The sequence below is a fragment of the Rhinolophus sinicus genome, linkage group LG04 (genome assembly GCF_036562045.2).
Source record: "Rhinolophus sinicus isolate RSC01 linkage group LG04, ASM3656204v1, whole genome shotgun sequence".
Lineage (NCBI taxonomy): Eukaryota > Metazoa > Chordata > Mammalia > Chiroptera > Rhinolophidae > Rhinolophus > Rhinolophus sinicus.
This window is the reverse complement of record NC_133754.1, coordinates 1712101-1738312: the sequence shown is the minus strand read 5'-3', so window position 1 is coordinate 1738312 and position 26212 is coordinate 1712101. Positions and strand designations below refer to the sequence as shown.

General features: G+C 43.3%; 1 protein-coding gene across 2 annotated transcripts in view; it reads left to right on the top strand.

Moving 5' to 3' along the window:
• Positions 1-26212, top strand: part of CSMD1 (CUB and Sushi multiple domains 1) — a 1601557-nt gene that overhangs the window by 1425434 nt on the left and 149911 nt on the right. For both annotated transcript variants that reach the window (XM_074329288.1, XM_074329289.1), the window contains exons 37-39: positions 3719-3823; positions 16776-16894; positions 20631-20700. In XM_074329288.1, the coding sequence (XP_074185389.1) occupies positions 3719-3823; positions 16776-16894; positions 20631-20700 (294 nt within the window). The remainder of the gene's footprint in view (positions 1-3718; positions 3824-16775; positions 16895-20630; positions 20701-26212) is intronic.

Sequence of the window (26212 nt, the reverse complement as noted above, 5' to 3'; positions counted from 1 at the left end):
GTGTAAGACAGTGTGTGCGCGTGTGTGTGCACACACAGTGTACTGTCTGCCTCTGTCCTTTGAGAGGTGTGAAACAGCAGTGCCCCAGGAGCATTCTGGGTCTCGAGGGACCACTCTAAGTACCACTCTCCCCTGAAAGGAACCAAACCTTCTTGGAGAAATGCTGGCTCCAAGGCTTTGGCAGGAAAAAATATGCACGATGAGCTGTTTTGTATGAATCCATACTGATACAAACAGACACATGCATGAACAACATGAATGAAAGAGAAAGCTTTCCTTGCAGAATGCAAACAAGTACATCTAGAAGTTGTTAGAAGTCTGTATCTCAGGAAAACGATTGGCTGACTTCTGAATTAACTCAGTGTTTTGATTTTTTTCCATTTGGACAGCTGTATGTATGTAGGACTTATATTTAAGCCATTTAAAATCGTTTTTAGAAGGAGGCAGGTTATAAATTATGAATGAATAAAATAGAACAAAATTCTTGCCAATTTGTAGCCGACAATCAGTATTAAGGGGAAGCGAACATGAATGTCTGAGAGCAGACTCTCAGGGATGGAGCGCAGTCTCTCCAGGTCCTCTGTTCCTCGTGGTTTTGTATTGGTTCTGTCGACCAGTGCAGATGAGTTTACAGCACCCGTGCCACAATTGGTCAATTAAAAAGAATCCATATCTATCTATTTATCCAAGGTCATAAACAAAGGGTTTAGATCTGCAAACATTTTTTAAGTGTCTGTCATTCTGCGCACACTCTGTCCTTGTGACTTGTGCACTAATGGTTCAGGCCTGAAAAGACCCCACCCCAGAGCCAACCTTCCCCTTGGCAGCCAGGGGATATGGATCGAGGCATAGACCCCACATTTATCAGAGGATCCAACTTCCAGAATATCACACACACACACACACACACACACCCACCACTAAGGAATGGACGTGGTGTTTTCTTTCCTCCATTTCTCGCTGTGCCTCTTCCAACACAGTCCACTGACGGTTTGGATGCTGCCTGGCCCATGATGCCACAGTCACTTATAGTTAAGGTGCATGCTCAGACTGATGGTGACCCTTGGAAACCCAGACAGAGTCTCTGAGAGACTCCCCATGCTGACCCCAGGTCAGGGAGGCCTCCTTACTGCACATTCCGAGTGGAAACAGTGAAAACATTTGCATTTGAGGCAGGATATTTTATTGGGATGTGGTTTGCATCGCATCCACTGCTCTTTTCCCCAGTCTCATTGGGGGCAGGGCCAGGCCTCTGCACTGGCCTGGAAGCAGCGGGCGTCCACACCGGAGCGTCGGCCCCTCCTACCTGTGCTCTTCCAAAACGTCAGCTTTGGACAGCAGAGGGGGGGTGAAGGCTTGATGTTGAGGAGGAGGGCATGACCCACAGGAAGGGAGGGCAGAGAGCCCCCCAACCCGGGTCTCTCCAGGCGCCTAAGTTGCCACTGAATTCTTGGGAGCAGCACATGGGCGTGGCAGGTCCTCAGAAAGGAAGTGGGAGCCAGAGGAGCGTATGAAGGTCAAGGACATCCGTCAGAGGCCCCGTGAGTGTGGGCAGTGAGCACGTCTGAAGTAACCCGTCCTACCGCCCTGTGCAGGGGAGGCATCCCGGGAACGGTGGGGGCTGTGTCCCCAGCTCTGCGGGGCGAGTCTTCACAGTACATTGAAGTTGACTGAAAATTTTAGTACAGTGCGTACTTTCCACCCTTGTGTAGAAATAAAATTGACAGGCATTGTACATTTGTAAAAATATCGTTTTGTGTGCAGAATAAGGACTGCACAGCAAGAATGAAAATAGGATTTTGCAGATCAGTCGGAGGCCATTCCACTAGTCTAGGCTGGAGCCAGAAGTGGTGTTGGCAGTAGAGACAGAGCAGGGGCTGATAAATCTCTTGGTCCCACACTTTGTATTATTACATCTGCCCTTAAGTTACTTGATAGCTCTGGCTTTGGCTCTGTCTGAACAGCAAAAGCTCTGCTTTGTACCAAGTCAGAAAACAACTGAGAGGTGATTAGTTAGTTAGTAGTCTTGGGCTGGTAAGCCCATATTTATTGAATGAATAAGTGAGTGGCTTAGTCTGGGGAATGAGAAGAGAGTTTTGAATGAGAAGGTATGAAAATACCAAAATGGTTCAGAAGAGAAGAAAAGAAACATTCCAGGACTGTGATTATGGGAACGCCTAGAACAGGAAAAATGAGTTGTGCAAAAGAGAGTGGTGAGAACTATCTAGAAATGCAGGCAGCGGCTGGATCATGCAGTGACTTTAGGCCAAACAAGAGGCTGCAATTCCTCCTAAGATAATCAGGAATCTGTCAGAATTTGAACATGACAGTCTTATGTCCATTTTTCCAAAGAGCTGTCTAACGCCTGAATAGAGAGGATGAGTGGGAGGAAGGCCCCCGTAGGTTCAGAAGACACGTGAGCAGATTGCCACGCAGGTCTGTTTCCCAGAACCGGTGGTGACAGCAGGGAGGTGGAGGGAGGGCCACCGAGAGGGGTCAGGAGGCCGCCTCGTTCGGGCCTGACACAGACTGCTGGGCCACATGGTCACGGGGAGGGAGGGGCTCTGACGGGAGGACACGTGTGGACACGCGGACGTGGGAGTTCGGCCAGGTCCGGGGTGTGTATGAGTCCAGCTGTGCACACATCGCAGGACCACGGAGCCATGTGACACACACCTGGAGTCCTCGCCTGGAGTCATCGGTTTACCTGAAGCTGTTAGAGGGGATGGAACAGTTTAAGCACAGAGTGAAGGATGATAGAAGATCTTATCTTTTCAATAACGTCCATCTGTCTCAGACAATTACCAACTTATGTCCTTGTTTTGTTATTTTCACATTTATCTCCTCACACATTAGCGTTACGTTCAGTGCAGTGTGTTCTAGTCACCTGCCTGCACCATGATGATTTACATATTTACGTATTTCTAAATACGTATGTGTTTACGTATTTAGAGTAAGATTTGAGTACAATACAGTAAGTATCGAGCATACATGCTTTAGGAAAAGGGGGTGTAAACTTGCTGCTCATTGTCACAGGCTAATACATTCCACCCAAATGTCTTAAATTCTGAGAGATGAACATTTGTCGTTAGCTCGGCACCTTCCAGTGTTACAGCTGCTCTGTCACTCTTCTGTCCCTCTGTGTGTGTCCTGATTTGTCGCTTACTATTAAGCAGGCTAGAACAGCTGAAGCAAAAGAAGGATTATATAAAATAAGACTATATATTCTTTTCACACATGTTTAGTGGAAATCACTGCCATATCTCAGCAGGAATGTTGTTCAGTATGAATCACACAGGGATAGAAAAGAATATACATAGTCAAAAGCAACGTCTTATGAATAATATATTGGATCAAATCTACTCAGACTTGCATGTTTAGGTTTTGTCTCTTCTTTGTTCCAGTCCAAAAAAAGGCAAATGATTACACTGTTCAAAGGAAGCCATGTGAAAAACCAAACACAGTAAAGTATAAGAATTTGTGTTCTTCCACTGATGTGCTAGAAACATGTCACATCTGCTTGAGGATAGCACAGAAAATGTGTACGCTTTTCCTGTTCCTAGAAAGAGAGAGGAACTCAAAGTGTAAGGATCAGACAGAATGTGTGACATCTGACAGGCTGTGGAGGTGGCCAGTCTGAGCCCATACCCGGCCTGCTCTACATTCAGGAGCGGGGATGTGCTCTGTGATGCTAACCGTTGGTCTGCACCTTCCTCAGGGACCACAGTGCCTGCCCTGCTGAACAGCACGTCCAACCAGCTGTACCTGCATTTCCAGTCAGACATCAGTGTGGCTGCAGCCGGTTTCCACCTGGAGTACAAAAGTAAGGTCAGCTGTTTCTGCGTCAGACTCTCACTGTTATGTTCGGGACTTTCCTTAAAGGAAAAATAAATCCACCCCCTTGTTACACAGTGAAATCTGATACTACAACTGTGTTTAAAAGTTGCACCAAATGGGGTCATACAGAATCTCTCTCTCTGAAATATCTGTTATGAAAGACAAAGTTAGGGGGAAATGAGGAAATTCGTATCTGGGATGACGAGATAAAGCAACTGCTATAACTTCAGGTTGTTTGTGTTAAAATGCACAGAAGGAACCATTTGTAACACTGCTAGTTTTCTGGTGGTGGCAAGTACTCATATTAGCATCCAAAAACCATGGACAGTTGTAATTTCCAAATAGATGATGGCCGTCTGCGCTTTCAGTTTCTAGTCTCAAGGCTGTTAGAATGAGGCCCAGCTCGAAGCAGCCCCTTCGCTGTCTGCATTTGTGTATATTTCATTTTAATTGGAGGAAGGTATCACGAAGGAGCCGCTAACCTTTTAAAAATGGATGTGAGACTGAGTTAATAGTCTGATAAATGGATGACAAAGGTCAAATTCACAAATCTTCTTTGGTGTTTGATTATGCAGGTAAACCGTGTAAAAGTGAAATGAGAATTTCCAATGAGAGTGAGGTTTATTTTAGGACATGTTTTCAAGCACTAAAAATGCTTAATGTTGATATCCATCTCCTTTAATAAGCAGTTGCAAATAAGCAAATACGTGGATAAGCTTTAATAAGTGATCTTTCCAATGGAGATAAACAATGTGCTGAGATGTAAATGTATGCATGTGTTTGAAAGGCCAGATTTCCAGCTGATGATAAGTATTCTGAGCCAGGCCGGAACCACAGGGCTGTTTTCCATTCCAGCCAAATCCCCCTACTTATTTGCAGGCATTCGTATGCAAGTTTATTCCAATTGATTTGAATAAGACTACTTTGTTGACAGTGTAAAATGATACTGTGGATGTTATTTATGTAGAATCTGTCTGGAAAAAATCTGCTCCTTTGATACATTTTGTGAACATCTGTGGATAGGAAACTGTAAACCTTATTTATGAGAGTGGTGATAAATTCACTAATATTTTTAGCAGTGTTAGAATCGATAAATGTTCATATCTTTTCCTCTCAACGTTATCTTGTGTCTTTTGGCGTTTCACTCACTATGGAAAGAGATGCTAGTAAAATAATCAGTCTACAATTAATACTGTGTACAATGACCCATGTACTTCGAGCTCTAAAATGTAATTATCTACGTTCTACTTGACTCCCAGCCAACGCACTCCACTAAGAGAGACAGATTAAGATACATCTCACCGATGTGAGTCTTATTCAAGAATTTAAGGTGTTGTTTTATTTTTTAATGCATTTTTTTTTATTTGGATGAGCATAATGCTGCGTTTTGAGTTGTTCCCATTTTTTGAGAGATTGTTTTGGAGGCTAACGCCATCCTGATGGTCCGTGTCATCCCTTCCCTGCCCTGTATTTAGAGGCAGTCATTTCTCTGTTGTAATTCTTTGTGCCAGATCTTTTTTTTTTTTTTATTAAATTTATTGGGGTGACAATTGTTAGTAAAATTACATAGGTTTCAGGTGTACAATTCTGTATTACATCATCTATAAATCCCATTGTGTGTTCATCACCCAGAGTCAGTTCTCCTTCCATCACCATATATTTGATCCCTTTACCCTCATCTCCCACCCCCCACCCCCCACCCCCCTTACCCTCTGGCAACCACCAAACCATTGTCTGTGTCTATGAGTTTCTGTTTCTCATTTGTTTGTCTTGTTCTTTTGTTGTTTTTGGTTTATATACCACATATCAGTGAAATCACATGGTTCTCTGCTTTTTCTGTCTGACTTATTGTGCCAGATCTTAAAATACGGATTATATAAAGTATATGTAGAAGTAATCTTATTAAAGTCGATACCAAACAGTATGAGGACTGTGGAAGTAAGCTGCCAAAAGATGGTCTAATATTTTTCACCTGTTGACATAGTTTTGCATCTGCCTCAAAGTATGAGTGCCAGTCAGCCAGTATCTAAAGTCCATTTTGTCGCTCAAATTTGCGTCCATGAAATAATGCAAACAACAGCCAGCAGGCACTCCCTGCTGTGTTGCCATGTCTGTCCCGCTCCGCACTTTCCCTCATCCGTCCTCAGGAGAACACCACTTCTCAGGTGTGCTCAGTTTGTAAAGGAGAAAACACAGGCTGCGGAGCGTTGTCAGTCTGCCCAGATGTAGGTCCCACTGCAGGTGACGGACAGCCTGCACAGAGACACAGGTGTACTTGGTGAGTGGTGTCCAGTTCCTGAACACGTACCTGAGCTGAGCGCATACCCACCAGGCTGGGTTCACCGGCAACGACCAGGTGTCCCAGTAGTTGAGTGCCTGGAGAAGGTTCCAGAGCCTGTGAGTCTGCTGGAGAACCAGCGGGTCAGGCCCCAACACCTGAGCTCTTACAGGGAGGCCACACCTGCTTCCTTCTGATGACTCCCAGTTTTCTCATATGGAACTGGAGGCGAGGCCTGTCACTAACAGCTCACCATCCCAAAGGCACACTGGAGGGTTTCTCTGCAAACAGCAGACAGGGTTTGTAAAACATTAATGATAGCAAAGTGATTCTAGGGGGTCCAACCCGATATGTGTGAGGTAGGTTTTCTGTGAATTTGTATAATCCAGGGACAAGATTAGGAGGCCAACTCTTCGAATGCTTACTATATCCATGCGGCCATCTACCCTTCTTTGGCAGCATTTGACCTGATTGGAAATGTGACAAATTATATAGCAGAAAGGACACAAATGTCACTCTTACTCTGGGGCTCTTTTCTTTAGAAAAACAACCAAACAAAAGAACAAAATACTGGGGAACTTTAGATTCTATATATGTAAACAATGATGCTATTGATTTATCCTGGAAAATATGAAATCTGAACTAAAGGTGTGTGACATGGGACCCACTCTGGGGAGCAGTTTGCAGTGACTGCCCTTGAACTTGACATGAAAAACTATTTTATATATCATTTGTGAATATGTAGCATATTTATTGATACGTATACTTACATATAAAAATTGTATTCTTACAATATTTAGTACATATCACATATGACTTATCATATGTATATATCAGTAGACAAGATTTCATTGATTTCAGTAGGATTTGGTGGAAAGAAAGCTAATCAGATTAAACATATGGGCTCTGTTAAATTGTTTCTATTTTTACTTTGTTCAATTTTTTACCTCTTTCCTGCCAGCTTTGGTTTAATGGAGTTGAGTTATTGCTCCAGTGTCATTCCACAATGGCCTCATTGGATAAAACTTAAAATTTTAATCATCTCCCTAAAGTTTAAAATATTAATCTTTAATGTAGCACAGCTTACCTTCCAATGATGTCACTTTATGCATAGTCTCAGAACCTTACAAGCATATATTTTTAATTTATTCTTTTCATCTTTTTTTTGCTATTAAATTGTTTTACATTTTGTTTTTTACATGTTCTAAATCCCACAGAATATTTTTTACTATTTTTGCTTTACAATAGTCAATATTATTTTCAAGTGATCAAACATAGGGAAAAGTATTTTATATTTACCTTTATGTTTCCATCTTTACAGCTTTTTATTTCTTTGGGTAGATACAAGTTTCTGTCTAAACTTTTCCTGTCTAAAGAACTTCCTTTACCATGTTTTGTCATGTCGATCTGCTGACGATGAATTCTCTCAGCTTTGTTTCTCTGAAGAAGTCATCATTTCACCTTCAATTTTGGAAGATATATTTGTTGGGCATAGAAGTATGGGTTGAAAGTTTCTATTTTCAATATATTGAAGATGTCACTGCATTATCTTCGCATTTCTTAGTTTATGATGAGAAGTCAGCTGCATTTTTGTTTGTCTGTATGTATGTGACCCTGTTCTCTGACTTCCTTTAAGATTTTGTGTTTTGTTTTGTTTTAATCTTGTATTTCATCAGGTGGAGTAGGATGTGTCTAGGTGTGTGTATGCGTGCATGTGTGTGTGCATGCGTGGGTGTAACACACACACTTATTATTCACCCTGCTTGGTATTCTAACATTCTTGTGTCTGTAGTTTGATATCTATTATTAGTTATGAAAAATCCTTGGCCATTATCATCCCAAATATTCCTTTTGCCCCATTTCTTCCTACTTCTTCTGGGACTCCAATTACACGTCTGTTAGACCATTTGATATTATTTCATAATTCCTGTTTACTCAGTTCTGTTTTATTCACTAGTTTCTCTTTGTGTTCCAGTTTGTGTAATTGCTATTAACCTTTCTTCAAATTTGCTGATTCTTTCTTCAGAAAACCCCAGTGTCAAGTCTACTAATGAGCTCATTAAAATAAAGCTTTGTCTCTGATATTTCCATTTGACTCTTTCTCATAATTACTGTCTCTTCACAATAATTACTCCCTCTCTTCATGCATGCTGGCAGTCTTGCTAGATCCTTTAGCATATTTCTCATAGTTATTTTAATATCTCTGTTTAACATTTCCGTTATACGTGTGTGCTCTGAGTCTGGCAGAGGGTTGCTTTGCTTGCTTTCGGGTGTGTCTGGTCTTTTTTATTGAAGCTGGACACCATGAGTAGAACCGTAGAGACTGCTGTTAATGATGATGCCTGGGAACAAGACTCCTGCTGCTGACAAGTGTCCGTGCCTGGGAATCGTCCTCCGCTGGGCTGTGGAGTCTGGTCCCTCCAGCCAGTGAGCTGGGTTTGAGTGCTCTGTTGCTATGGTTACTTTCAGTGCTTCAGATTCTTCTACTGGGAAGCTGTCCCGCTACGTGCTTAGTTTGAGGGCTTTTTCTCAGTGTTAGCTCTCCACCATCGGCTTTAGTCACCCTAAACACCTTTTCAGAAGAGGTGATCTCCCTCTAACTCCTGCCCCTCCCCCAGGACTAGGCTGCTGCATGTAACTCTGTGCTGAGCTCACGCTGGAGGCCGGTTGCTCTGTTCTCTTCCAGCCTTAGCGTTTGACTTTTACTATGATTTTATGATTAAAAGATTTAAAATTGTGGAGTGCATAAAGTTTGCTAGTGAAAGTCATATAGGTATTCTTAACTCCTTCTTTCCCCCTCAATGTGGAGGGTATTGATTTTCTTACCTCAACATCTGTTGCACATGTTGTCCCTACCATTTTATATTGCGTTTCTAAATTTATCATTGACCATTGCGATGAGCATAAACTGTGGTAAAACCTGATTGAAATATTTGTTCTGGAGTGCTGTGTGAATCTGCGTATTTCTGAGCATGGTGAGGGACCAGATTTACTTATAATGCTATGCTGTATGGTGTTCTTTAGTGTTTGCGTGCATTTGCTTTCATTAAATATTGAAATTGTTTCGGTGATGCTAGCCTATGAGTGTTATGGAATAGCAAAGCTATTGGGTCACAGTGGGTTTCTGAGCCTAAATGTAGAAAAATTATATGGAAATTATTTATAGATATTACACTGGCATTATCTATACACATATAAACTCTCTGTGACCAACAATGGGTAAATCTAGAGTATTTGTCCTTATAGAAAACATGTTTCAATACAGTCCCACGTGCAAAAGCCTATTACTTTATTAACAAGTTATGGTCACTTGAAAATTATGATTATTCTCTTCTTAATTATACCTATGGTTTCAGGATCACCTTACTAGCTTAAAAGTCATGATGTTATTCTATCAGATTCATCTCTTGGATGTTAAAACTTGAAGGCATTCTCTGGTCGATAGCCAGTCTTGCAAATTTTTCATGGTAAGTAAATTAGGGAATAAAGATGCTAGAAGTGGCATAAGAAATGACTAGGGTATCTGTGACTTAGCCAGCCACCAACTCATCACTTCTAAGTACTTCAGTTCTATTAGACTTTGGATCAATGCTCTAAAAACAGGGAATGGATTGAAGTGGATGGTGAGGAAATTTTTGGGTGTGAAAACATGATGCAGTTTGGAAGGAGAAGTGAGACAGGGCTATTTCCCACTCTCCATGCTGCTGGGTTCTCTCCTCCTCCCTCGTCAGAACTGTGGATTCTTCCTGCCCTGTGTAACAGCGAAAACCTGCCTTCCTACAGGGCTTTCATCCCAGTTTACCATGATCACGCAATACGTATAACAGATACGCACTTAGCAAGAAAACCTTTCTAACCCTCTCATCAGGTCCCTCATTTGTATTTCATTTGTAAGTATCTAGTCCCCTAAATCTCGTCCTTCTCACAAACTCTGGCCATAACTGTCCACTGGTCTTTCTGTCTCTGCCCTCGTTAACACAATTCCGCATTCAAATTTCACCCCAAATGACTCTGATCAGAACCTTCCTCCTCCTGCTAAAAATCGTCTGGTGACTCAACCTCCAGTAACCTCCTGACCTTGGTGTGTCTACAGGACGTGCCAACAGGAGTATGGCCCATTGTCTTCCCAAAGCCGTTTCCCTGGGTCAGACTTCAAACTGTCACTTTCACTGAATGCCCCCCCTTCTCCTCTCCTCTGGCCTTCCCCAGACCCCCCACTCACCTCCAGTTCCATGCGGCCTGCACCTTCTGTGTGTCCGCCCCACTCCTCTCTTTGACCTGTTTTTAGTAGCATTTATTATCCATGTGCTTCAATTATAACACCTTTTCTCTTTGTATTATTAGTTTATTCTTTATATCTTTTAAACACAATTAGATTGTTAGTTCTTTGGGATCATAGAAAATATTAACCTTCTTCCATCACCATCTTTCTTTAATCTTGCTACAGGACTCAATATAATTGTGTTGACTTAATGTGTTTGTTTTCAGATGATTTAATTATTAGGTGATAATTTCCAATTAGGGAAATAGTACTTTAAAGAGATTAGGATAAATCTGTGATCATATCTTGTTTTTGATGCCTCATTTTAAATGAAAACTTACATAATTTACTATTTTAATGTGAGCAGTTTTTGATCTTTGTTTTCTATAGACGCATATGATCCCTGGATTTCTAAAACAATTATATTTAGCAAGACTCTGCTAGTTCTTAGAGATATGAATGTAAAAGCATGTGTGTGAAGCATTTACATGTGTACATACAGCCACACATTAAATGTCCATATTTTATTTGATAATGATTCCCATTGGTCTATCTGATACATAAATTAAACAGTCTGAGAAGACTTTATAAATTACTGCCATTGTCATCATTTTAAACATACAATGAGTCTTTTACTCAGAAACCCTGGAGATGACAAGAAATGCATGTGCTATTGGATTTATTTTTATGTAATTGAGGCCAAGTTGAAGTATAAGGTTTAACTATAGCAGGAATAGAAATCGCATTTATTATGTGCACTGAACCTGCCAACAGTTTACAAATAAGAAAAAAATGTTTCAGCTGTGCGTGTATGCTGAGCATCTTAGACAATGAAAAAAAGGTAGTTTCTATTCTTAGGATACTATTTTATTAATTAAAGGACTTGTCTCTGGAAGTGTTATTTGCTGCCATAAAGACATGTTGATTCATTGAGCCCTGTTAGAAAAGTCTGAGTGTACAGGGTGACACGTATAAGTTTTTATCTTTTTGATCATGACATTTGTCATATATTTCATCTACTGTCAACTTCCTATGATGTCTCCCTACATGAAGTTGTGACTTCTTTATTCACCTGGTTTCCGACACATTGTCTGACCTTTAATGCAACTTCTGATTTATGGGTTTACAGAGATTATCAACAACACTTCTGTCTTAGGGTGTATCACATCTACATGCATATAAAGATTTTTACCTACTAGTTTTATGCAAAGGAACCATTATTATTTAATTAAGTACACTAAACAATGTGCTCAACAATTTTTTCCTTTACAAAACAAAGGGCTGCCCTATATATTTTCTGTAGTGTCGCGATAACCTACCTATGCGCTGAATGCTCACGTATCTCCATGTTTGTTCTCCCGCATCTGCTCCTGCCTGTAATCCAGCTCCATTACTCTCTCCATCAGGTCTCAGGTCTGCTTCCCTCTCCCTTTGGTTATTATCTTCAGTACTGTTTTGCGCTCTCCAGTCAGTATGACAGATTGTTTTTTGTTTTGTTTTGTTTTGTTTTTTAGCTATGAAGTTTGAAAACCATAGCTAGTGCCAGTCAAAATGAAGACAATGCTAAGTTGAGAAAAAGTGCTCAAAGTCAGTTCAGCTGTGTCTCCAAAGGTCTCTTTTTTCCTGCTGTAAACATTTGACCAAAATTGCATGTTTATTACATGCTTCAAAATCATTTCGTTTTGGAGATTTAAGCAAACCCTTCTCTGAATTTGCTTAATGGATTTACAATAATGGCTATAGTGAATTTCCGAGACCCAGTGGGGTAAATTGTTGTATCATCATTCATAACTTTCACATTTGACAGTCAGTGGTAGGCAAAGCCATTACACTATGCATTTGGTCAATTAGGACACTGGTCTTTTTACTAACTTGGTTTTACGACTTCCAAACGCTAGATGCATGGAGAAAAAAACATTTTTTGCTACCTTCTAAATCGAATCACAATTTTATAAATTAGCACATTTCTACATGTCCCAAGTTTTACGTATGAAACAATCAGAATATACTTCTGTGGATAATACCGAGTAGACTCCATGATATATGAAGTGTTTCTCCCTGTTTTCTTGTTTCTTCAGAGCAGTAGGTCTAATCCCTTAGAATGCACAGTGATTACCTTCTCATTGTGTTCCCCTGTCATCAGGACAGCTCATGATACAGAATCGGGGGTGTTGTGAACCCCTCTTTTAAAGAAACATCACTTACAGCATTTGCTGTCTTACCATTTATGGTGTGGATGATAAGTGCTATGCTTAGAAAAAACAAGAAATCCTTTCTATAATTTTTCTTTAAAAAATGCTTCCAATGTGAGCATTGCTCTCTGAGGTGTCACTGCTTCTGAAAAATTAATTTTGAATTTACCTATCAGAGGGTTGTGTTTTATAATTGCATTTTAGGAAGTCTTTAGAACATTTCTTATATGTGTATGTATCTTTCCACATGTCTACTTTTGTGTCTAAATGAATACCTTTTCATTGAGTGGTTTTAAAATTTTGTCTGTCACTTTTGTGATACTGCCAGCACGATTTAACAACATGAAGTGTTTCCTCCGCTGAAACACCATTCTTCTAAAAGTCCACCCAAAAGGAGGATATGGTAAAGAACGTGCTCCTTTCAGACTCTTTAAAGAATGACGTACACACTCACGGACTTGCACGGCCCTTCTGTCTTGTTCACATTCAGTGTCGTACGCCACCCTGCCTGTTCTCGGCACGTCCCCCTTGTTCCACGCTTTGATGAGCATGATGATTAAATGCAAATAACTGGGCTCATCCTGTCCTTTCACCCCGAGTTCTTCAGCACACCTCGTGCTGTCCCTAACAGTCAGAAAGTTCACTGTTTTGGCTTCTAAGTTCCTATGGCTTTGCTAAGTCCCACCGTTGCTAGTATTTCTAGCACTGCCGGGCCTGCTCTGTGGTATTTGTATTTTGGGCCAGCAGTGGACATGGTTGATCTTTCTCTGAAATGCTTTTCCCGCTCCCTTAAGCACAGGAGATGGCTCTGCAGTGCTTTAATCTGGCTGTGCTGCAAGCCCAGCTGTGTCTGGATCTGTCCTGTGCCAGAGTCATGGTTTTCTAGCCCCGAAAGTAAAAATCCCCTACTCGCGATCCAAATCCACTCTCAGTGCCCCTTGAATCACTCTTGGTGTTGCAGGCAGATCATTGCATCTTGGGGGACAAACGCAGTGTTTGGAAAACCCTGGGACTCTGGTCCAGGATAGTTCAGTAGTTCAAGAAATATTTGAAGATGATTGTATGAATTGTTTCTCTACTTTGCGACTTAATTTCTGTGTGTGTGTTTGCGTGTGTGTGAGTGATATTACTAGGACATGTTGCTACAAATACCAAATATCGTAGTGTTGTCCTGGGTACGTAGTGGCAGTAGAAAAAGAAGGGAAAGAAATGTTACTGCCTGCATCTCAAATGCCAAGGTCTGCATATGACTGCTTCCTGTGTCTTATCACATCAAACACTGATGAAAATGATTTTTGTATGTTTTTCATTTATTCTGCAATTTTATTATAATTCCTGCAAGTATAGATACAAATGCAAGTTACTATTTTCACAGGATGAATTGGATTTACACATGGAATTCAAAGAAGGAGAAAATGAAACTAAATTTATATGCAATAAATGCATTTAAATCAGCATGTAATAGACAAATATAGTACATAAATAAAAACTCATTATGTGTAAAGGAAAGGGCACTTAGTAGCTGTATTTAATTTTGAATTACTTACCATATTTCTTTGAATTTCAAAATATTTTTTCTGTTCATTTTGAGCATTTTGGGGTTACTGATGTTCTCTGGTCTCTGTCATGTCTGGTGTGTACTTGAAATATTCCAAAATGCTGAAGTAGCGACATAAACTAGCTTTTCAGTATTCCTAATTGTAGTTAGAAATTTTATACCAAGACTATTTTAAGTACCTTTTTTCAGGGTCAAATAAAAAAAGAAATTAAGTGATATATGGTAGGTCATCTTGCCAATCTGTGATAGGAAAAAATGGGTGAAATTTAAATATAGCTGCGATCTATATTCTAAAGTTAAAAACATAGACATAAATTACTTATACCAATAAAACAACTTAAAGATCTAAGTGCTTATCTGTACTTTTTTTTTCATAATTAGCAATTTTATCATCTATGAAAAGCCCCAAGTGGCTTGAAATTCTGTGCTAGGAATAAAAAAATATTGCCACTTAACGTATGTGGTGTTTTATGCTTTTTAAGTGCAGCCATTTAGGGAGAGATGAGTGTGGAGTTAGGAAAGCTCTGCGATAGCCCATGCCTGCCGCTCCCAGACAGCGCCCGTGCCCAGGGCTCCTCAGCAGGCGGGTTCATGGCCAGTGGTGCCTGTTACGATGCCACGTGATCTCAAATGAACAATCCCCATGGGAAGTGGACACTTCTCTGTGTGTCTCGTCCTCCGAGGTTGGGGGAAAGTGAGGCAAAGTGGTGCTTCTCAGTGTTCATGTGCAAGAATCGCCAGGGATGGCGTGCCATGCGGAGCCTGATTCAGGAGCTCGGGAGGGCATCTCTTCCAGGCCCCGGCAGGGAGAAGCCAGGAGGCAGAGGGCAGTAGCCAGTCACCCGTGTCGAGGGGCTCCACAGGCCTGCAGCTGGAAAGCGTGGCCGTGCACCCTGGCGGATCCCGCCCTTCCGTTACTGTCGGACGCCAGGGCCTGTCTGAGCTCCTGGGAGGGTCGCAGCACAGCGGCTAGTGCCTGGCGCACCGTCACCATCCCTGCCTGGTGGCTCCACGCGCGCCTGCCGCCTTCCACAGCCTGGGCCCTGAGCCTGCTGTGGGAGGGGACCCGGGGCTGCCCCGCCGCTGTCAGACGCCCGCCACGCTGGTGTCCCCCATCTTAACATTCTGGGTAGTTTCACCGCTGCCTTGTGTGAGTTTGTGAGTGAAGGCCCACGGGACAGTGCAGCACGCGTGTCAGCAGCACGTGTGCCGGCCGCAGCGCCCACTGTGCCCCGGCCGACGGCGAGGCAGGCAGTGCAGGCCCCGCTTTGCACGGGGACCGCGGTGTGTGGCTGGCGGCCGTGCACGCGCCCGTTCCCACGCTCCGCTAGTCGTTGCCTCTGGATGCGCTGAGGCCACGCCCCGTCCCGGCCCAGCTCCGACTGGAGCCCCAGGCAGCCGCTGAGCTCAGGCAACGATTCGTCAGTGCAGTGTCCGTGCTGAGGAGCGGAGCTCAGGGCACGTCCCAGGCTCCCTGCAGGGCGCGCAGCCGGTCCACGCGGAGCCGTGCGTCCGTCCCCTCCACGCGCCCCTGCACAACCCACTCGTACTTTCTGTCCCGCATGTGAGCAGAAGACGCAGTGGGATGACGGAAGAGGTTACCTGCAGTCACCAAAGCTTTAGCACCATTTCAAGTGCTTTTTTGACTATAAAACACCGTTACTGCACGTTTTCTTTACTGGTGTGATAACGGGTTATGTGTGTAGGTATCACTGTTAAATGATATTTAGAATTAATTTACCTGATATTTTAGGCTAAATTTCAATATTCTGATACATTGTTTTAAAAATTGTTAGTGCCTTAGCCAAAGGCAGTTCCACCCAACAACAGTGCCTGATTCAGCTTTCAGGTCTGTAAATATCGGCCCTGTTTACCTGAGAATGGACTACTTAGGACACTGTTTTTGTTATCTTTAAATGAGAGAGACAGAGAGAGAAAGAGACAGAGAGAAGTTGAATGTGAAATATATTTTTTCATATTATGTTTTTCTGAAAGAGAATTTCCAGATTCACACTTAACATTTTTCATAAGGACTGCTAAGTATGTTTGAAAAACAAAACAAAACAAAAAATTAAGAGAACAATATCATGGGGTTTTGGATATAATAAGAAACAATTCTTCAGGTATCAAATTGTGTATGTGTTAGAATTGAAATGTTGTTTTTTTTAATTTATTTTTTAAATTTATTGGGGTGACAATTGTTAGTAAAATTATATAGATTTCAGGTGTACAATTCTGTATTACATCATCTATAAATCCCATTGTGTGTTCACCACCCAGAGTCAGTTCTCCTTCCATCACCATATATTCGATCCCCTTTACCCTCATCTCCCACCCCCCACCCCCTTACCCTCTGGTAACCACTAAACTGGAAGTAACGTTTTATTTAAAGAAATTAATATTTAAAAATGGAATGAAATGAAATTTAAAAATGAAGTGAATTCATATTACAATGAAATAAGTTAACGTTAAAGAATTCGCTCACATCTGACTTAAAGTTACTTGAAGTCTTTCTGGCAGGAGGAGAGAGAAAGAGCTAAAGGATTTGATCCTAAGACCGGAGGAGGGCAATAGGAAAGTGCATTTTGTTACTCCCCCAAGAGAGTGGCTTCGCCTGCAGGTTTCTGAGCTGCGTCTGTCTTTGCACAGCGGTAGGTCTCGCTGCGTGCCCGGAGCCCGTCCTTCCCAGCAATGGCATCAAGACAGGCGACCGGTACCTGGTGAACGACGTGCTGTCCTTCCGGTGCGAGCCCGGGTACACACTGCAGGTAGGCTCCGGAGGGGGTTCTGGGTGGTACGGGGTCCGCCAGGTGACCCTCGCCGCTCACGGCGGCCACAGCCCTACCTTTGCACCCGGACGGTGACGTGGTTCTCGCACGGGGTTGGTCAGTCGAGCAGCGAACTGATGATTCGTGCGTGATGGTGATGTTAGTTCTAAGGTGGAAGTAGCTTGTAAAGGGCGCGGCCTTCCCGCAGAGTTGAGCCCTTCCTTTTCATCATTATTTCCTTCTGAAATGTATGTTCTCCCAGTAACTACGCAGATAAAATTCTAAGTGACACAGTCCCTTTAGCGGGCCTGCGCCAATGTCCCCGTGATTGGCTCTGCCCGAGTCACCTGTCTGTCCTGCGTTGCACACGGCTCTCATGGGTCAGTCCAGCCAATCCTCTGCCAGGCAAAAGACACTCAAATAATAGGTGTAAATAATTTTCCAAAAACATCAAGTAGAAGTTTTCCTAGTTTTTATGTAAAAAGTCTTTTATACAAAAGTTTTAGTAAACTTTTTAGAAACCAATGTGTGGTAATGTCACTTTTCTGTTATTTCTTTTCTGGCTGAGCCATAACTAAGTTGACTCCCAGAATAGTTTCTGTCCTTTGCTAAGCACGCTTCTTATATAATTCTCCCTGCCAACCACAGATAGTGATAATCCAAACATATACAGTCCAAAATCCAAAAGAAATATTTAACCCTACTCGTGTTTCTAATCGCCAGTTAACTCAGGTGATAGGAGACAAGTTTGCATAAGCATCAGAAATGGCACCCCTGTGCGTAACTCAGTTAGTGCATGGGGCCAGAGCAAGTGCCTGGCAGAGCGGAGAGAAGTGACAACAGCAGCAGCTAACAAACACCCATGCCAGTGGGGGCCCACCAGCACCCCACCTACAAAACCCCCTGTGATTCTACACCAGCCACAGGGTGTGGGTACCAGCGGCCATGCCTTTTGCTGACAAGGAAATGGAAGCTGAGGGAATGTATGAGAGAGGGAGGGAGCAGAGGGGCTGCTAAGTGGGCATTGGGGGATCTCATGGGACCACGGAGAGGGGCAGGGGGCGGGGATTAGCCCAGGTTGTGTAGAGAAAATACAAGTAAAATACCTAACACAGGTCAGCAAATGAAAACCATTATGGATACTGTTACCAACAACGTGGATATGTAAAGGCACCGTCATGAAAACAACCTACCCCGACATTCTGTAGAGCTTGGTGGGCGCCCTGATAGTTGTGTTGACTTCACAAAGCGATGTGCAGACCCGCGTCCGTAGACCAGTAGGTGCTGACTCAGGAAGCTTTGCTAAAAGTGCTGCCCTTGAAGCAAGTTTCACCCAGCACAGTCGGCTCCTTAGACAAAGCTTTCCTGTTTCACAGGTTCCAGTATGAAGAATTATGAGGCACATCCCAGGGATTTCATTCCAGGGAACTCTGACATGCATTTGTATGCTTTTTGCTTTTTTCTTTCTATTGTTTTTTTTTTTTGCTTCCATGGAAATTGACTTAAACCATGTAGATATTATGTTGTGGTCTTCTCTCCCAGTGCCCATGCGCTAATAGCTGCTCTGGTCCATTTCCTTTCTATGTGTTTATGATGCCCCTTTGCAAGTACTTGAGTGTCTTTTTTATAAGTGAAACTTCTACAGCCCTCAGAGAAGGAAGCAGAAAGAATTATTTTGTGAGGACCTTTCTTCATGGCTGATTTTAATATGCTGCTTAGAGTAAGGCCCCCGGACACATCTGCAGAGCCAAATCAGACCACTTACTAGCTCTGTGTTTCAAATGCAAACTAGGTTTATTTTTGTTTGTTTTTTCATTACAGACAGCATCAAGCTTTGAGCTCATAAGCTGCTGTTTGTCATGCACATGAGTAAAACATTCTGCATCTTCTAAATTGCTAATAAATGACAATTGTGGTAACCCATTAACATATTTGGAATAACAGCATGTATAAATTACATGCAATTCATGAGAATCATCACTGTTTGCACAGATTACACACAAATGTCTATAAACACGTTCCTAGTGACATGGCAAAGAGGTGCTGGGACTTGACACAGGGGAAGAAAATCTTCAATATTGGAATGAGTTATGATTCCCATCTTCCCTAGACTTGCTTTGCTGTTCTTTTAAAATATGAAAAAAAATGCCCATTTTAAGCTATTAAGTAAATACACAGGGTCTGGCCTTGTTTTGCATCCATTATCTGGAATCATTAATATGAAATATCTGTGCCAAAATCAATAGCTGAATATGACCTAGATTGGTAATAAATGACTGTTTTATCATCAATAGATATCTTTAAGGCTTTGCACTTATGTTTATCCATAATTCAGAAGCACCTTTATCAAAGATACTTGAATGCGTCAGAGAATGCATGGACACAGAGCATGCACTTCAGCAGGAAAAGTGCTGTCCAGAATGTCTTCTTTACAAATAAATATAGTCCTGTACTGTAATGACTTTGCAAAATACCAGGAAGCATGAGAAAGCAAGCCTATGGCAAATGAATTGCATATGAAATGTTTCTCAGCTTAGGGAATCGGTTTGTCATCTATAACTGCATTAGTGCAAATACTTGTCTGATGTGTTCCCAGCAAGGATGGAATGTTAGCACAAACTAAAGATCTGGTTTTCAAGTGCCTCTATGCCAACTGTGGGTTGCAAATGCAAAGGCACAAGATAAGTACACATGGCAGCTAAAAGCAGCACGTAACAATGAGGGGAAAATAAAATTAATAGTCTGCACACACAGGGATTGACTACCTTCTCATTCACGGTAAGAAAGATTTCACCCCAAAACATTTCAGAATTTAACCTTCTGTTCTTTGATTTTTAAGAGAGGAATAATGGAACAGAGCTTTTGGAGATTGAAAGTTGAAAACTTTATATACCGGGGGTGCCCAAAAAAATGTATACAAGTGGACACTTTGGTCAATGTTGCTCAAGCAGTAGTTCGCTGTAATCAGAAGTATCTAAACACTGATGGAAACCACTTTGAGCATCTCTTGTAATTGCAGAAGTCAAACGTGACTTATATTCATCTTTTGTTATCGGTATATATTGAGAATTACAATTTTAATACAGTTTTCCTTTCTTAAAAAAGTGTATACATTTTTTGGGCACCCCCTGTATTTAAAGGATAAAGAGATCCAAGTGATAAGGATTAATTTCATGAATTTGGCAGCTTGTGAGGCTGTCTCATAATAAAATGAATATTTTGTTCCCTTTTTTGATGAAAGAGGAGCTGACCCAGTGTTTTGCTGAGCAGTGATGGTGGTACATTATGTACGTGAACCACAGACAATCAGAAAAGTTACTTTTTCCTAAGCAGATACTGTGTTTCTGACATTTCACCCTTCAAATCAATACCTAATATTTCCTGATCACTTTCAGCCTCTCAGAACAAAAACTGTAAGTTCTGATGATAAAAAACAAAATAAAACATACTTTGTACAATTCATCTTTAAGCGTTAGGAAAGGAGCCCGGCAGAAATACAGACTGTTGAAAGGCACATTGCAAGGTTTTCAGAGAGAAAAACTAAACAGTGGATTTTTTTTTTACTTTGATTCAAATATGTGATTCATTAACAAACAGTAGTAGCAATAGATTTCAACATTTCTGAAACTGTTCTCACTCTTACAATCACATGCAGACAAAATACAGATATTGTCACAAACATTTACTCCTAATGACTCCATTTTCAGTTACGCGAGTTGTGTTTCCTCTCCACCAGGGCCGCTCCCACATCTCCTGTATGCCGGGGACTGTGCGCCGCTGGAATTACCCGTCTCCGGTCTGCGTGGGTAAGGAAGCACCAGCTGTGACAGGATGGCTCTCTGTGCGCCTGCACGGTCTCTGTGACGGTGGAGTCGGGTGGGGGTCGCCTTGAGTGTCCCAGCTTCCGCAGGTGTCCTGTGCGGACTGCAGGCCTGGGCCCTGGACCCCAGGTTCCCTGTGCCCTTCAGTGACCCCAGGGATCCGCATTCCCACAGCACCTGTCCCACTAGGGCCTCAGGCAAGAGAAAAAAACATCAGCGATACTGACCCCGTCTTTGTTTAAAACACTGATGTTTTGTTCATCAAATATTTGGTATTTTGATTTTCCCAAATATCACACCAACATATCCATGAGGTGCAGGCAGCCTCAAAATTCGCCCTTGAGGGAAGTGCCTCTCACCTTGCCCTCACTTCAGGACAGGGTCCGTCTCCAGCGGTACAAGTACACTGACCGGAAGTCATTTCTACCACGTGGATGACGCCCCTCCTCCCGTGGATCCCTAATGTGATTTTGTGTAATTTAATGCCCCTCCCTCAATCCCAAGGACCTTGAAGACAGTGCCCCCTTCGCTCACCGCTGTCCTGTTAGCACATAGTAGGCTGTCAGTGATTTGACTACCGAATGACCAGTAAAAGCCTGACTGCCGCCAGCATGGGTCGTAGTAATGGTTACCTGCTCACTTCTTCCTGGCCCCTCCTGCTTCCAGCCCCTGGATGCAGCTGCGGGGAGGGGGGGCCCTCCGAGCCCCCGGGTCCTCAGAATGTCACTCTCAGGCATGGTCACACTGCAGGTAGTGTTCCCAGAGAGAGTTCACCTCTGCATGAGCAAATGCAGGCAGGTTTAAGGCCACCATCCCTCCTTAAACGTGTCCCCTGAGCTACTCACACACTGTTTATGACCCATTCTGCAGAGGGAGGTGACAGCATACTGCTATTGGGGTCCCCACAGGCCAGGCGAGGTGACTTCTCTCTGTTACATGTTCCCAGAGCCTCATGGCTCCACATGGCGCACACATGCTGGGCATTAAATGCTTACCAGTGGTACATGACCTAAGTACCTTGAGCGGGAAGCAGATGGGGCTGTGTACAGAGGAAAATCAAACTGAGCCAAAGCGGTGTCACAGCCCAGACTTCCGCCCCCGTGAGTCTGGTCCCGGGCAGAGCCTATGTGCATGGCCGCGGTGCCATGCTTGTGTGCAGGGAGCAGTGTCACCCAGCGACCAGCACTTGTGTTTTCCCATGGAAGTGATTTCCTGGTAAAAATGAAGCCTAGATGACCATGTCACCTTGACATTTGAAATGATTTGTATGAGATTTAAAATCGCAGGTGTAGTTTAGTTGGGAGAAGGGAGAGCATGGAAGGGTCCCGGGGCTGGAGCCCTGCCTCCTCCCTCCCTGCCTCTCCTTCCACAGAACATCACCCTCTTGTTTATTCTGAAACAGAACTTTCCCTTAAACTTGGGGATTTCATATTTTAAACTTGGAAATAAAATCAACTCACAGCAGGTGTGCACTCAGACAGCCTGCCGTTGCTGGCACTTTACGCCATGTGGGGGTGACCTGTTGCAGCAGTTTACCTGGCTCTGCCAAATATAAAGACTTCTCTTTCACTTAACTTGTCTGGTATGTTAGCTAATGTTGATGCTACGTCAGCTGCCCTCACAGCCGCTTGCTTCTAATTCTGCACGAGGTTGAGCAACAAGGTTTTTCACTGGAAAACTCACAAGCGGCCTACAGTAAACCCCCAGGACTGGTGACTGATCTGAGACACATTTGTGTTTCTCAGCTGGTTGCTTGAGATGAATCCGACCTGGGAGACTTTAGGACTAGACATCCATAGAGAGATGATATTTTACTTATTAGCTCTTGAAACTCAAGTCCTAACTTTTTAAAAATAATAGTACTAATGAAGACAACTCATATCAAAACAGTGCCCAACAGGATTCTGGGGGTCAAGTGCCCTCAGAGTTTCACCGATATTAGCTATTTTGAGCACCACAGCCAGGCCCTGAGGGGCCGAGCCTTTGGCCAGCCCAGGGCCCAGGGGCGTTCTCTGTATGTGTGGTCTGTCCAGCAGGGGTCCCTCCTGTGCCATGGAGTCAAACTCCTAGGTATTCAGAGCAATAAAATAGGAATCAGCACAAAATAAGATACATGAGTCCAGGAAAGTGTAAGATCCCCAGATGTGTTATAAAAATAACATCTGTCCTCTAGAGATCGCTCATTGACCAATAACTCAGTTAATATGCTATTTAACTAGCAAAAGGTCTGGCTCTAGGGCGTTTCATTTCTCCAGTTACAGGTAGGAAGTCAGTCTACCACGTGGTGGTGGTGAGCAGGCCTGCCCTGGGAAGAAGGCTGAACCCGAGGGGGCAGGGCGGTGACAGTGAGCAAATGTTAAGTAAAACAAGTCCACTGATGGAGTTTTTAAACTGCCACAAAGGAAAAAAGATGGATGCACATTTTCTGGGAGCTCTGTTTGTACGCCCATCCAATGATTCTTGTTTTTCAAACAAACAAAAGAAGGATTGCATGGTACCTAAGTACTCAGAGAATTAGGTTATCACTGTGTGCTTGACAGGAAGTACATCCAGTACCTGCGCCCGCACACCCACCTCCCACGACCGCTAATGGTGGCCTGTGGTGAACAAAGACGGAACTAGCAGTGGTGACTTCTGTCACGCAGGCCCTGGGTAGCTACTCATGGGACACTGCTCAGACCTAAAGTGAATTTGTACATGGAAGCTTATATGTATAATTCCAATCTTTTGTCTTTTTTTGATAAATATTATTCTCAGAATAAGAGGGGCTTGTAAAAAATCACCTTCATCTCATGTTTCCTTCCCTGTTTCTGTCACTGATGTGGCATTTTCCCGCCTGTCTGCACTGTAGTGGACGTACACACTTATTGTGATCGCAGGTTATAGGAGCCCTAAGGGGGCAGAGCTTACTGCTGAATACATTCAGGTCTGCCACTCAGCCCACCAGTGTATCTTCAACAAATCCGGTAGACTCAGGGATAAAATGCCAGCTGGAACCCACAGTCTTCCCTGCTTCCCTCGGGGCACTGGTCCCAGGAGCCCCACAGGCACCAAAACACGAGGCTGCCCGAGCGCCTTGCTGTGTACGTGGCGGAGTGTTTGCACCAGCCCACCCCTGCACACAGCTACAGCAGGGCGTGCCCTCACGCCCTCGTCCTCGCCGATCCAGTGCCGGTGCCTGACATTCACGCTTTGCTTTGTGCAACTTCCTAAGTACTTTGGGTCTGTGGTTGGTCGAATCCACAGATGTGAAATCCTTCGAAGAGGCGGGTGGACTGTGTGCCCAGACACGTGGCATCTCCCACAGCGAGGTCACCTGAGAGATTAGGCCCTGATTCTGAATAACAAGGTGCTGTCGAGGCCTTGGAGAGAGTCCCTCCTCCCACAGAAATATAGTCCTTGATTTTTTTAAACTTACATTCTTAAACACAGTGTTGAAACCCAGACTGCGATCCCCTAGTGTGGGGACAGAGCCCCAGAAAGTAGTTTCCAGGCTCTCGGCCTCACGTGGAGGAGTGCTGGCTCGGGTAGTAGATGGCCGTCAGCTGTGGCTGATTGGCCGTCAGCTGTAGCCAGTTAGCCATTGGCCACTAATATAACTGCTGCGGCTACGGAGGGGAGCCGAGGAGAGAGAAAAGAGGAGGAAGAAGGGGGCTAGCAAGAAGATGGCGGCTGGGCTGGCAAGCGTGGATGGCGGTTTGTGGACAGTGTGAATCCAGCCTCCAGTGAGACTATAGTGGTGTGACTCCCCCATCTATGGCTCCGTGGGTGTTCCTTTTTGGCCTCACCATATCCTGCGTTCTTGTATGGGGAGCGGGAGCAGAGACCCCGCAGGCCTCCCTGCACGACAAATGGCGCAGCGAGCAGGGTCCCCCACACGACACCTAGCTTAACCAATTACTGTATTCACTAGACTTGAGTTTATAAGACAGATTTTTCCTCGTAATACATTTACCCTCCACAGATAATGCTTTTCTTCCTCAATGAAAAAAGAAAAGGAAAAAGAAAGAGAGAAACCACTGCAGATTCTGGGAGATCTCTGAAAGGCTTCTAAAATGATTTTGCTGACTGAGAGCTTGGTTATAGCCTCTTTTACTTAAGAGATTGCCATTTTAGTAGGTCACATTGGTCTAATATTAGAGTATCATCTGGTTCCACCTTACTTCTTGGCATGTTTGGTATGAATCAGCCATGTTTCTTTGTAATCAAAGCTCAGCTTTCATAGCAGAAAGTTTGAATAATGAGGTAAGTTCAGATGTGGGGACTTCTGAGGAGAAAGTTATAGTTATAGTTTGGGACATTCTAAAATTGGAAAGAATTCTGAAGGTTACACATCCTGGTTCAAACTTGAGTTCTGAAACTAGAGAGTGGAAATAATACTCTGGTTGGGCTCCTTGCCAGGTGAGTTACTTTCGGTAAATTTCTTAACCCCTCAGTCTTAGTTTCCTTGTCTGTAAAATGGGGTAATAATAATACCAACCTTTCAGTGTTGTCGTGACAGTAGTGATGCAGTGTGTTTCCCCAGTCCAGTAGGTGGCACACGGTTAGCAGCAACGAGTAGTAACTCATCCCACCCCTCAGCGAACAGTGGCTGCTGTCCTGGAAGTCGATTGATGCCCAACTAAAATGCAATGAATTGAGTAGCCTGTCCTGGGGTCTCTGTGCCCCAGTACAAGGGGCCAAAGTGGGTGAAGGGACCAATGGCGCAAACCTCCAGTTACCAAATCAGTGAGTCGTGGGATGGAATGTACCGTGATGATACGGCTAACGACACTGTATTGCGTGTTTATAGTTCTCCTCACAAGGAAAAATCCCTGCAGCTGTGTATGGTGATGCTAACTGGACTTACTGTGGTGATCATTTAGCAAAGTGTATAAAATATCATTATGTTGAAACTATTAGAAAGTCATATGTCAATTGTATCTCAATTTAAAAAAGAAAGAAAAGAACATTACAAGTAAAGGGGGGAAAGACTGATCTGAATACTAAATAATCTCTCAGTAGACGCTCTTCATCCCCCCCTTTCTCAGCCGTTCCAAGGCACAAATTGTGCTAACCACTCGAATTGGACTGGACATTGAATAGAATTCATCCTTCTTGGACCATGCAGGAGGCATTTCTGGACCTTCCATGAAGCTTGTTGTAAATTAAAGAAACGCTTGCCTCTTGTTAGAAATCGTGTTGACCAAACTAGGCTTTCCTATATACAGCAGCTACGTACCATTTATCAAAGGCCTACTAGGTGCCTGGATTGAATTAGTTAGTATGCACATAATCAGAACACCATTTATAGCAAGCATGAGTGTATTACATTTTAAAAACAGAAGAAAACACAGTCCTTCAGCAGTTGACACTCAGGGGAGAGCTTCTCCATCAATAAGTGAAGTGCCACGTGTGCTGTATGTGCTGTAATCGGGACGAAATGTGCTTCTGGGGATATGCTCTTCCAAAGCGTGGAGGAGAGAGCAGGTGAACGAGGCCTCCTTGTAGGGAGCGG